The sequence below is a fragment of the Triticum urartu genome, chromosome 4 (genome assembly GCF_003073215.2).
Source record: "Triticum urartu cultivar G1812 chromosome 4, Tu2.1, whole genome shotgun sequence".
Lineage (NCBI taxonomy): Eukaryota > Viridiplantae > Streptophyta > Magnoliopsida > Poales > Poaceae > Triticum > Triticum urartu.
In genome coordinates this window covers 484,824,038-484,837,646 of record NC_053025.1, presented here as the reverse complement: position 1 = coordinate 484,837,646, position 13,609 = coordinate 484,824,038, and the positions used below count along the sequence as shown (strand labels likewise).

The window sequence follows — 13,609 nt, the reverse complement described above, 5'->3', positions numbered from 1 at the left end:
TTGAACAAGTACTTACAACTATCTGAATTTGTCATCAGAACTGACCAACGCAGTTTAGCTTGTCTGTCTGCGCAAAGATTACATACCAGGTGGCAGCAAAAAAGCACTAACTAAACTGTTGGGGCTGCAGTATTCCATTGAATATAAGAAAGGTGTGGAAAATAGTGCTGCTGACTCTCTGTCCAGGAGACCCTCTAGTGCCAGTGACACATTGCCATAACTACAGCACATCTCTTCTGCACAACCTGCTTGGCTCGAGGAAGTTCTTCAGAGTTATGTGCATGACCCATTTGCTTCCGACTTACTGCAACGCCTGTCAGTGTATCCTGTATACAGTGACAAATTTTCTCTTGAAGCTGGGGTTCTCAGGCAAGGAAATTATGTCTGGCTTGGCTGTGATCCAACTCTCCACAGCAAGGTTTGTGCTGCTTTCCATGACAGTCCCTTGGGTGGCCATTCTGGCTTCACTGTAACTTACAGACACATCAGGCAGCTGTTTCGTTGGAAGGGGATAAGAGGATTCATCAAATCCTACGTGCAGCGTTGTCTAATTTGCCAACAGGACAAACCCAAACGGATTCCAACCCAGGTTTGCTTCAACCCTCCTTACCTTGGGAGATGGTCACGATGGACTTTTGTTGAGGGCCTGCCTCCATCTGATCGTTACAACTGTTTGTTGGTGATCATTGACAAGCTCTCCAAGTACGGGCATTTTATTCCTCTGCATCACCCATTTTTGGCTGAGACTGTGGCTGATGCATTTCTGAACTCTGTCTACAAACTGCATGGTATGCCCCTCTCCATTGTTTCTGACCGTGATCGGATTTTTACAAGCAAGTTCTGGAGTGAGCTGTTCCAAAAATCTGGCATACTGCTTCGAATGAGTTCTGCTCGCCATCCCCAGTCCGAGGGGCAAACTGAACGCGTCAATCAGCAAGTGGAGTGCTTCTTGCGCTGTTTTGTCAGTGGGCATCCGTCTCGTTGGGCAAAATGGATTCCACTGTGTTAATTCTGGTATAACACCAATTGGCACTCAGCTACGGGTAAAACACCATTTGAGATCATGTATAGGCATTGCCAGCGTCATTTTGGTCTGTCAGTTGACGATGCTATTTAGTCCGCTGATCTGCAACAGTGGCTTATTGACCGCACTGTGGTCATGGATTCAGCTAAACAACATTTGCTCCGTGCCCAACAACGTATGAAGATCCAAGCTGATAAACATCGTTCTGATCGCATCTTCTTTTTTTTGCGACTTTGAAGTGGGCGACAAGGTATTCCTCAAGCTTCAACCCTACCTCCAGTCGTCAGTGACACCAAGAGCAAACCATAAGCTGGCGTTCAAGTTTTATGGGCCGTTCAAGATTGTTGAGCGCGTTGGTGAAGGGGCTTGCCGATTGGACCTGTCGCCAGCAAGCAAAGTACACCCCGTGTTTCATGTGTCGCTGCTCAAGAGGATGCTTGCACCTGACGATCAGCTCCAGTTTCCAGAGCAAGTTTTGCAGCAACGGGTGGTTCGTCGAGGCTCCGATTCCATCCTCCAAGTCCTAGTCAAATGAAATGCTTCGCCAGTGGATATGGCAACGTGGGAAGACAAGATTACACTACAGCTAAAGTTTCCCCGGGCACCGGCTTGGGGTCAAGCCGTGTCTAACGGAGGAGGGATTGTCAGCGACCAGGGCGAGCACCAAGGAGTTCAAACAGAAGCACGGCCCAAGAGGCAGCCTCGCTTACCCGCTCGGCTTGCTGGGCCGGAGTGGGCCCAGATCTGCGTGTGTAGTTATACCTGGGAATAGATAGGATTCGGTGGCGGCTGGCAAAACTGTTAGTGGGTGTGTGGCGTGCGTGACTTATAAGCGAAGACCTCCCTCCTCCGAAATCCTCCTCTGTAATTCGAATTTCGCCATTAATGGAGCTCGATCCATTAACTAGTCCTCACAGACCTATTCTTGGACAACACCTGACTTCTCTACATCTGAAGCGTATTCAGTTTTATGGACCAAGAGACCGTGTTACCCTATGCAGCACCGATACGGATACGTGTAGTATCATTATCAGGCCGATACTGATACGTAAATTCGGCATGTTTAAAATGCACCAATGTGGGGGTACCTTTTACTATTTCTTTAGTCACTAATAAATATGTGTGGTTGCTAGGACAGCAGATTACCTTGCTGCCCTCTTTCCCTGATCATACCGAAGCAGCTCCAAACCTCCAAGTCGCCAACATCTAATGCTGAATTGCTGATGCCCTATTCAAACTCAAAACTCCAAAAGGATAGAATGTTAATAAGCGTACAGTGTGAATACCGTTAAATTAATAATGAAGCAACACATCAGTACATCACCTTTGCAGGTTTGAAGCATTGATCTGGACCCCAAGCTCCCTTTTCCATGTAGCAACAGCTAACAACAAACAAGTGTCAAACAATGGTCAAACTTGCAAAAAATTGCCAAGGCAGGGTAGCAACAAGACAACAATTGAACATTATGAAGTTCAATATTAGAGAATACATAGCACAGGTGGCAGTTCAGTATTTAGATAGCAGATAGCTTAAGTTTCCGAGGCATTACTAGCATTTGAGTGATTGAAAATCATGTTGCCAAAAGAAGCTTAAGGTTTTCTTCTTGCTGCTTTTACATTACAGGCTGAACACAAGAGAGATTATTCAGAGGAAAAACTTTTCCTGCCTGACTCTTCGTGAGCAAGCACAACTGAAACCAGAGATCACCTTTCCTTCCACTGCCAATTTGCCAATGAATGCTGGAAATATGTAACATGCTTCACAGAAATACATAAATATACGCAGTAGGAATTCCTACTGCTGGTCATTAAAAAATCATAGCTATAGAGTTAATAGCATTGTCCAAAAGAAAAATTGAAGATATACAATACTCCCTCTGTATCAAAATATAAGACGTTTTTTGATACAAGGTAAGTATCAAAAAACGTCTTATATTTTGATACAGAGGAGTAGAAAAGTTCAGTAGCTCAAATTACACACTTCCTATTGAAGGAACCCCTGCCGGCTGCCTCTACCTTGAAGCCGCCAACTTCCCTGGGCAAGGTGCTCAAGCGCAACTCATTCGGGAGGCAAAGGGGGTTGTTCCTTTTACCTGTCCATTGCGGAACGAGAGAAGATGTGCAGGAACGATGCTGCACCCACACCCAAAGTGGGGCAAGTCACATGAGGTCGCTCTTGCCGCTCAAAGATGGTTACACATAGTAGACAATGATTCTGCTGAGGTGGGTTGTAGTTGGTGCCGCATTGTCTCCTTGATGCAGATGAAGGCAGGGAGAGTAACTGTCATATTCTAAGTTGGGGATTACGTTTGTCCAGGGGACCATTAATGCTTAGGGAATATTTGGTTCATAGCCACACCTAGCCAAACTTTGCACATGCTGACTTTGCCACGCTTTATCTACTAACTATGACAAGTATAAAAGATGTTGATGGGTAGTCCTAAACTATGAGGAGGTATACCATAAAAAACGTATGATGACCACATCGACCTATGAGTAACTAGGGTTCCCGGGGCCCCCGCACATAGCCATGATAGGTAGGTACTCCGAAGAGATTATAACAAGTGAGGTATGCTGCAAAGGAAGTGTGGCATACCACGGTTGTAGCAGTAAAAATAAACAGTACCCTTCCGAACTGCCATACCTCTGGCAAAGTTCGACAAGGTGTGGCTATGAAAACATGCCGTAAGCATCAACAGTGAGTGCTAGACCGTTGGAACCTGGAAATTTGGGTTGGCAATGCAGATTGGGCTAGCATATGAGATTGCAAGCTCTAAAGAACGTACCAAGAACACATGGGTGAAGTTCTCATTTTTTGTAGCCCACGTATACCTATACATGCAGCATACCTACTAAATACCAGGTTCCACATAAAAATTGTTATCAAGTGTCTTGCACACCCATGGTTATTCTAGCCCATGTCCCTCCACCACTGAGCCCAACTAGTCCACCCAGTTCAGTTGATGAAGCCAGTTGGTGGTGGCTGGGTGACTGAAAAACCAGTGATCAATAAGACTGTCTCTATAAAAACGATTTTAAGTTCTCAATGTAGAGCAGCACCGGTTCTTCATAGAAGTCTTTCTTTGCAGCGGTAGCTTTGCATATCTTGAACATGCAAAATGCGAAGATCATGAACGATATTTCTTGTACAGTTAGATAATTGAAGCATCTTTTCAGGAGAGATTACAACTGAAGGAGGAGTCTAGACCCCTCTTCTTAGTTGGGCCAATCCTACCACCTAATTCTCACTCTGACCAGATCTCTTTTCGATCTGAAAACTGTAGGGGAGGCCGGCGAGTCCCAGACAGTAAACTTGACCAGTTCTTGTGCACATAGTGAATTGCTGACTAGTTGGTAGTCCTATGTGGCAAGATTTAACTACCCTATTTTACCTGAAGAAAATCACTCATAAATAGTCCACTTTCTTTTGTCATGAAGCATGCACCAGGAAAAGGATTTCTCTTCGAAACTAAATAATTGAAGCACTGCCATTCTTATGTAAGCGAGACATATGAGTTTTGGTTGACTTCTACCCCTTTCAGCGTTTTAGTATTCCATGCGTCTCTATTTACATCGCACCCTCATCATGATTAAACTTTGACCATCATTTTTTTAATCTATGATATGCTAATTAAATATCATAAAAATTATACCATTGGAAATTACTCTTAATATGGATTGAATGGTATAATTGTTGTAACACAGAGCCCAAGTTTTGTTAGTCAAAGTTGGACCTCAGAACATATGTGCACCATGTAAATGGGGTCAGAGGGAGTACACCTTAAGATGTACCTGAAACATAACCGAATTTATTAGGCATGCACAAATATGGTAGTTAACTCCTATTATGAGTTTTATGGTTGACTTGTACCCCTTTCATAGTTTTAGTACATCTTTGAGGTGTACCTGGAATGGAATGGAATTTATTAGACATGCACATGTAAATAAAGTTAAGCACAAACACATTTTAATTAAGAAACAAGCTGAACATAACTTAGTTTACATGGTATGTGCTTGTCAGTGAACAAAGGTCTAATTCTTAGTCCACATGAACACATGCATGTACCAAACACCATCTTGTGAAGATATCTTAGACATTTTGTGAAGATGATTTTGGATAGAAAATTATAGTAAGATTAATATTAAATGCACCCAACTGTCATGTTCTCGACATGTACATGGACATAAGAGTCCAAAATAAATGTAGGGGATAGAAGAACCTCATAAAAGCGGTTACTTAAAGCTAAAAAGTTACAGCATTAACTCTCCCATTTTACAATTTGTTTTACCATCTTATTTAAACGAATCGATAATGCACAGAACTCAAACTAAGTGATTCATATAACGACTCCAGTCTAAACTAGATGTCTTGCAGATACATGAAAATTCAGTTTCCCAAGTTCATATGCTCATGTTAATCTTTTCCAAAAAAACACAAACATGTTTTTTTGCCGGACATGGTGCGAAGTGCAATATTACTGAGCAGAACATGATGCGGAGTGAAAACTCTTACATAACCTACTATGGTGACACAAGTTGCAAACTACCTGGTGTAAGGTGCTATTTGCTCTGAAGTTGCATCAGTAGCAAAGTAAAGGCTCTACAATGGTGTGTTCATGGAGCTAGAATGGAATTTATGTTAATGAGATGAAGAGAATAACATGTATGAAAGAAATGTTATAGCCAATTTCATCTTTTCCTCCCAAGTTCTAAAAGCAAAAGCAACAGTGGGAAAAGTGAATTGCAGTCTTGATTACGTCAATGGATAGCTACCATGAGATGAAAATTGTCACGGTGAAACAGATGGAGCACATTCAAAATCAAACCATTTAGGTACGGAACTAGAGGTGGGAGCACTAAGCTGGATGAACGCAGGAAGAGATCCTCTGTGTGGCTTCCAGCTGCTTCATCTGCATCCCAACAAGACGATTAACCACTGCATAAGGTTCATACACGCATTAGAGAGAAGCAGGTAGAGAGGAGGGGCTCTGCCTGTATCTTCCTCCACCTATTGGAACAATCTTCCGGATTCCAGCTTCTGAAATTCCCGTCCCTGGTAAATGCACGACAGCACAAGGAGCAAGTAGACGTGATTAACTGAATCACACGTGTTCATGAGTGCGCTGACGCCAGTGGGCTCTCGTCGAGGGCGCGGTCGCGCAATGCGCCGAACACCTTGCGGGCGCGGTGGACATGCCAACGCCCACCGCCCGGTTGCATCGCGACTGAGGAGAGCGGAGCCGAGATCTCCTCGGCGACCTCGTCTCGCGGTTCCCCGCATATGCAGCTGACGGCGACGAGGCGGGAGATGTATGATGTGGCCAGACAGGGGAGGCCGGCGGCGGTCTGGAACGGTGGGGGCACGACGAGAAGTCTCGCTAGCCCAACCAGGCCAGCGCGGGCAATGGAACCGTCGCCGAGGGCCTGTAAGGTGCATACCGTACGCGGGGTGCCCGGCGCCTGACGCGGATGGGGCCGCGGCGCACGGTGACGGCGCCGGCGGAGGCACGAGCGAACTTGGGCCAGGCTAGCTGCTGGACCGGAAGTCCGCTGCCCTATTGAATACGGAACGCTGGCGCAAAAAACATAGCTCGGGCAAGACATGGCTGACAAGACACCGAGGCGCCTAAGCTCCGACTAAAATCAGCGTCACTGTAATGTCCAGTGTTCATTCCGAGTTCAATTGTGAGAGTTAGGAGCATTCTACGATCCGCACGGCCATTCACAAATTAGCAGAAGGTAATGAATTTACTCAGTTGCTGATGGAGTACAGAGCCAGTACAGACTGATGAACAAACAACAACAAACCGGACTCAAAACACTGACACGAGAGACTCAAAACACTGACTGCAACATTGGACCATTCGCACGCACAGACGGCCGGACTCTTCTTGATTTTATTTCATCACGACGACCGGGGGGAGACTCCACACCACTGCTCTGCATCCCATTTCATCGCTCTAGCCGGAGATCTGGATGGACTTGACCTCGGGCTTCTTGGCCTCCTCCTTGGGCACGGTGACGGTGAGCACGCCGTTCTCCATGGACGCCTTCACCTGCTCCGCCTTGGCGTTCTCCGGGAGCCGGAACCTGCGCAGGAACTTGCCGCTGCTGCGCTCCACGCGGTGCCAGGTGTCGGTCTTCTCCTCCTGCTCCTTGTTCCGCTCGCCGCTGATCTGGAGGATGTTGCCGTCCTCCACCTCCACCTTCACCTCCTCCTTCTTCAGTCCCGGCACGTCCGCCTTGAACACGTGCGCCTCGGGCGTCTCCTTCCAGTCGATGCGCGCGCCCGCGAAGGCCGCCGTGTCCGAGGAGGTGCGCGGGACGAGGCTGCCGCTGCTGTTGCTGCCGGAGCCGAAAGGGAAGCCGTCGAAGGGGTCGAAGAAGTCGAGGGAGAAGGGGTCGAACACGTTGCTGCGACGGATCAGCGACATTGTCGGTCGTATCGGTGGGGATTCGAGATGCTGGTGGAAGGAATCGACGATTTGGCTGGTGTTGGAAGCGGAAGGGTGATCGATTGATTTCTGGGAGCTCTTTGATCGGTGCTCTTTCTGGGAGTATATCCTGTCGAGCGGCACGGGGGAGAATTTATAGTAGAGAGCTAGGGATGATACGGCGGAGAAGGAGAAAGCACGCTTCTGGAGATTTCTCTCGTCTTCCCGTGAAGACCCGAGGTCACTGGACTGTGTTCGTCGGTTGGGCCGGAATTGGGTTGGTCCCGTATCGTGGTCTTGTGGAGAAGACACCAGCAGCTTCTGGACTCTGCATTTGATTTGCGCTGATCCTTTTTCTTTTTTTCGGGAAAAATGCACTGATCCTTATTTTTAAAAGTGTGACTATGTCAGGTAGCAGCATATTTGAAGATGATTCTTCAGTTAACTGTGTCATTTCGACACTTAGCGGTTCAGCTCATTCAATAGTCCAAGGAACTCCTCAAGTTACTTTCGTCGCCCACCGTTAGATATATTTTTCCGTTAGAATCACTGTTCAAGTTCCTGTTGTTACCGCGAGGCGTTCACCTACTTAACAATCGGGTTGTGGCTGAGTTGGGTATCGAATATTCCTGAATTCTCCTAAGGGATGAACCCTAAACTTATATGGCTTCGTCGATGGCAATACATCTCCCCGATCGGGGCCTCTTTCCTTGACAATTCTCAAAATTCATCCATACAATCTTCTCCTCTGCATCTGTAGAATAGCCAGGATCTGACAAATTGGTAATCAGAGCATTGGTTCATCGGTAGCTTTCGATCGGATCAAAATTTTCCACGAGAGGTTAGAACACCCACCCAATTCCCTCCCTGATGTCGTGATGATGGTGATTGGCGGCGATTGAGGCGCGAGGTGAGGGCGTGCCTTCACTGACGCGTCAGGCAGCGGCGGATCCAAGGCGGCGCAGGAGGCGGTGACCGTTCGGGTACAGATCAGTAGCGCGGAGTGGTTGTGCTGGATCCCCTCCAGCAAGGTAAAATCCCACGTCCTTCGCTGATCCGTGTACCTTGGTGGCGTGGAGCTTTGGCGGCGGCAGGATCTGGATTGGAGAGGCTGGTTGCCGCATCTGCGGTGGTAAAATTCCCCTTCTCTTCTCTGGCTCAAGGAGATGGGACGCGCTAAGGCAATCGATGAGGCCGATTTGCAGGAGGTGTTATCTCTGCGGGATGATTTTGGCACTTTGCAGCAGGACAGTGCATCCATGCGCAATGAAGTGTCCAAGTTACAGGAAGATGTCTAGTCTATCAGTTTCAAACAAGGAGAGATTGCTCTGCAAGTTGGAGGGATTGAAAAAGCTGTGTTAGATCTGGGAAAGCGGTTATCCACTATGAGTTCAGTCTTACAAAAACGGGTGGCTCCATCTGGTTCAGGAACAATGACTGAGAAACAACCTGGAGTGGAAAATATTGTGAGATCACCTACACTGCTACAGCAACAGCAGGAAAGACCACCTAGCAAAACTGAACAATTGAGGCAGCAACTAGAAGCTGAGAAAGAGAAAACCAGACAACTGGAAGAGTTGCACATGCAGAGATTACCTCCAATCAGAACTGGTAGAACTACAGTACCTCCTGGGTATGCAGTTCAACATAATTTAGAAACAACAAGTGCAATGGGTACCCCAGTCACTCAAAGAAGAGGAGGACACACACCTGCATTTCAGCAGTACCAGCAGCCAACTAGAGACATGCAATTGTGGCAAGGTTACTTCAGGACCTATGAGCAAGATATGCAAGCACAATTTATGAAAGCAGTAACAAAAGGCCCTGGGATGGATTTTCCTAGATTCTCTGGTGAAGACCATGTAGGGTGGATTAGACAGTGCAACAAATACTTCCAAATGGCAGGAGCAACTGAGGAGTATAAGGTTTCACTTTCACAAATGTATATGACAGGGGATGCTGATGTGTGGCTCAGGAGATCTGGCCTACTCAAGAAACAGTTGTCATGGCAGGAATTTGGGAAAGAAATTATCAAGAGATTTTTTCCCCAAGGCTCCCATGACCTCATTGAGCAGTTCACTTCTCTGAAACAAGGCAGCAACACTGTGTTAGAGTACACCAAATCATTTGAGGAGGATTTAATGGCTGAACTTCAAGAAGATAATCCTACATTATCTGAACTGTGGTTTGTGAGATGCTATGTTAATGGGCTGAGAGAGGGAATTAAGTACCAGCTGAGAGTTTTAAGACCAACCTCACTAACTGATGCTTATTGTTTAGCCAAGGAGATTGAACCCTGTCACCCTCCTCCTGTGTCTCATGACAAGAAAACTACAATCCCTTACAACAACTATTGGCAGAAAAATGCAGTGCCCACAGCAGCAAAACAAGTGCTCAATACTACAACAGCACCAACTACTAGTAACACAAACAACTGAAAATGTTAACAATAACATCCAGAGAAGCAGGAAAGTTGGTGAGTGTTGGAGATGTGGAGATAAATGGTTTCATGGCCACAAATGCACTTTAGTACCTAATGTGCACATGCTGCAACAAGAAGTGGAAGAAAATGGTCCATATGAAGCTGAAGCTGATCAACAAGACATGTCAGAAGAAGGAACAAAGCAAAAAGAGCAAGCAATGTCTATTTCTGCACATGCTATGGGCCAACAGTTGGTTGTACAATCCCCTACAATGATTGTGTATGTGAATGGAAAAAGGGAAGTAGCACTATTGGATTCAGGAAGTTCAACTCCTTTTATCAGTGAACAGTTTGCCATCAAATCTAATTGTCACTTGCTACCTATCGGACCTAGAAAAATCTCTGTGGCTGGAGGAGGTTTACTGCTCTCTGTTGATGTAGTTCCAAATTGTGCTTTTCAACTAGCCAAATTGAAATTGGAACATTCTTTCAGAATTCTCAATCTCCCTAGTCATGATATGATTTTAGGTTATGGTTGGTTTTCCATAGTAAGCCTTGTTGCTTTTGATGTGCCCCATAATCGGTTCAACTTTACTGTACAGGGCAAAACAACTATTACAACAGCAGTCTACAACTCTAGTGAAGAAATTTTGGAGATACCAGCAGAGCAAGTAACAAAGTTACTGGACAAAGGTGTACAGGCCTTTCTTATCCAAATTCACAACATAGTGGCTCAAACTCCTGATAAGCATTGTATCCCTGCTGCAATAAGCAAATTGTTAGTGGAATATGAGGATGTTTTTGCTGAGCCAACAACACTACCTCCAAAGAGAGAATTGGATCATAAAATCACACTATTGCTAGCAGTTGACCCACCTCATGTTAGACCTTATAGAGTACATCATCACCAGAAGGAGGAAATGGAGAAGCAAATAAAACACTTGTTGGACAATAATCTGATCAGACATAGCTAAAGTACCTATGCAGCCCCTGTTCTGTTAGTTAAAAAGAAGGACAGTACTATGAGACTTTGCATAGATTTCAGAAAGTTGAACACTGTGACAGTAAAGAACAAATTTCCCATACCATTAATTGATGATTTTCTGGATGAGTTGCATGAAGGAAATATGCCCTAGAGGCAATAATAGAGTTGTTATTTTATATTTCCTTATATCATGATAAATGTTTATTATTCATGCTAGAATTGTATTAACCGGAAACTTGATGCATGTGTGGATACATAGACAAAACAATGTGTCCCTAGTAAGCCTCTACTAGACTAGCTTGTTAATCAAAGATGGTTACGTTTCCTAACTATAGACATGTGTTGTCATTTGATGAACGGGATCACATCATTAGGAGAATCATGTGATGGACAAGACCCGTTTGTTAGCTTAGCATAATGATCGTTAAGTTTTATTGCTATTGCTTTCTTCATGACTTATACATATTCCTCTGACTATGAGATTATGCAACTCCCGAATACCGGAGGAACACTTTGTGTGCTATCAAATGTCACAACGTAACTGGGTGATTATAAAGATGCTCTACAGGTGTCTACGAAGGTGTTTGTTGAGTTGGCATAGATCGAGATTAGGATTTGTCACTCCGAGTATCAGAGAGGTATCTGGGCCCTCTCGGTAATGCACATCACGATAATCCTTGTAAGCAATGTGACTAATGAGTTTAGTTACGGGATGATGCATTACTGAACGAGTAAGGAGACTTGCCGGTAATGAGATTGAACTAGGTATGAGGATACCGACGATCGAATCTCGGGCAAGTAACATACCGATGGCAAAGGGAATAATGTATGTTGTTATTGCGGTTTGACCGATAAAGATCTTCGTATAATATGTAGGAACCAATATGAGCATCCAGGTTCTGATGTTGGTTATTGATCGGAGATGTGTCTCGGTAATGTCTACATAGTTCTCGAACCCATAGGGTCCGCACGCTTAACGTTCGATGACGATTTGTATTATGAGTTATGTGTTTTAGTGACCGAAGTTTGTTCGGAGTCTCGGATGAGATGACAGACATGTCGAGGAGTCTCAAAATGGTCGATAGGTAAAGATTGATATATTGGACGGTAATATTTGGACACCAGAATGGTTTCGAGACGTTTTGGATATTTATCAAAGTACCGAGGGGGTTACCGGAACCCCCGGGGGAAGTAATGGGCCAACATGGGCCATAGGGGAGAGAGAGGGGAGCCCACAAGGGGTGCCCCCCCATGGGCTGTGTGGGCCCCCTTGAGGGAGTCCTGGACTAAGGGGTCCTCGGGCGTCCGGCCTGTTGGGCATGGGCCGGACTATTGGGCCATGAAGATACAAGATAGAAGACTTTCTCCCGTGTCTGGATAGGACTCTCCTTTGCGTGGATGGAAAGCTAGGCGGCCGGATGTACTATTTCCTTTCTATGTAACCGACTTTGTACAACCCTAGGCCCCTCCGGTGTCTATATAAACCGGAGGGTTTAGTCCATAGAGACAATTATAATCACATAGGCTAGACTTCTAGGGTTTTAGCCATTACGATCTCGTGGTAGACCAACTCTTGTAATACTCATATTCATCAAGATCAATCAAGAAGGAAGTAGGGTATTACCTCCATAGAGAGGGCCCGAACCTTGGTAAACATTGTGTCCCTTGTCTCCTGTTACCATCGACCTCAGACGCATAGTTCGGGACCCCCTACTCGAGATCCGCCGATTTTGACACCGACATTGGTGCTTTCATTGAGAGTTCCACTGTGACGTCGAAGTCAGAATTGATGGCTTTCCTTGTGATCAAGGACAATATCACCGCCGGAGGAGCTCTGGCCTCAGGGCAAACCCTCCGGCTGGGTGGCTTTATCATGACCGCCCGTTCGGCCGATGAGCTAACGATGACTTCTCGGGTCATCGAAAATCGCCTCTGAATTGTCTCTGAATACTCCAAACAGATGGATCCAATGGAATTGTCGTCCTTGAACAAACTCCTGGATCGCATCGCCGCCTTGGGGGTCGCTACAGACTACGATCGAATTGGGCTTAAACCCGATCAGAGAGAAATCAAATCTCCATTGATCACCCATCAGATAGCGGTAGTAGAGGAGCAAAACAACAACTCTCCCTCTATACTGAGGACGAACTATATTCGGATCTCCGAGCCCGAAGAGCCGGATACCTGTCCGCGGAACGACACGCCTTGTCCTCCGAACCCGGAATTAGACGGTAGACCTAAAAAATTGGTCGATCTCCCGGAGCCCGAACTATTAAGTTCGGAAATTTCTCAAACTCTAGATCCCAAATTGGGCCAGGGTTCATATTTAAATCCACCCACTGATACGTCTCCAACGTATCTATAATTTTTGATTGCTCCATGCTATATTATATACTGTTTTGGATGTTTATGGGCTTTATTATACACTTTTATATCATTTTTGGGACTAACCTATTAACCCAGAGCCCAGAGCCTAGTGCCAGTTTTTGTTTTTACCTTGTTTTAGAATATCGTAGAAAAGGAAAACCAAACGGAGTGCAATTGACCTGAAACTTCACGGAACTTATATTTGGATTAGAAGAAGCCCAGAAGACTTGGAGTGCACGTAAGGGGATCTACGAGGAGGCCATGAGGCAGGGGGGCGCGCCCACCCCCTGGGCGCGCCCTCCACCCTCGTGGGCCCCTCGTGGCCCCCCTGACGTACTTCTTTCGCCTATATATCTCCATATACCCTAAAAACATCC

The 13,609-nt window shown here is 45.7% G+C and overlaps 1 protein-coding gene across 1 annotated transcript; it reads right to left on the bottom strand.

Annotated features, from left to right (window-relative positions):
* Positions 1-6,753: 6,753 nt before the first annotated feature.
* LOC125552186 (17.9 kDa class I heat shock protein) lies at positions 6,754-7,657 on the bottom strand. The gene has a single exon (XM_048715665.1). It carries the CDS (start codon positions 7,456-7,458, stop codon positions 6,985-6,987), a length of 474 nt encoding a protein of 157 aa, XP_048571622.1. The 5' UTR covers positions 7,459-7,657; the 3' UTR covers positions 6,754-6,984.
* Between the last annotated feature and the right edge of the window lie 5,952 nt (positions 7,658-13,609).

Excerpts from the sequence above, each read along its gene's own strand:
- LOC125552186 (XM_048715665.1), bottom strand. The coding sequence starts at position 7,458 with ATGTCGCTGATCCGTCGCAGCAACGTGTTCGACCCCTTCTCCCTCGAC.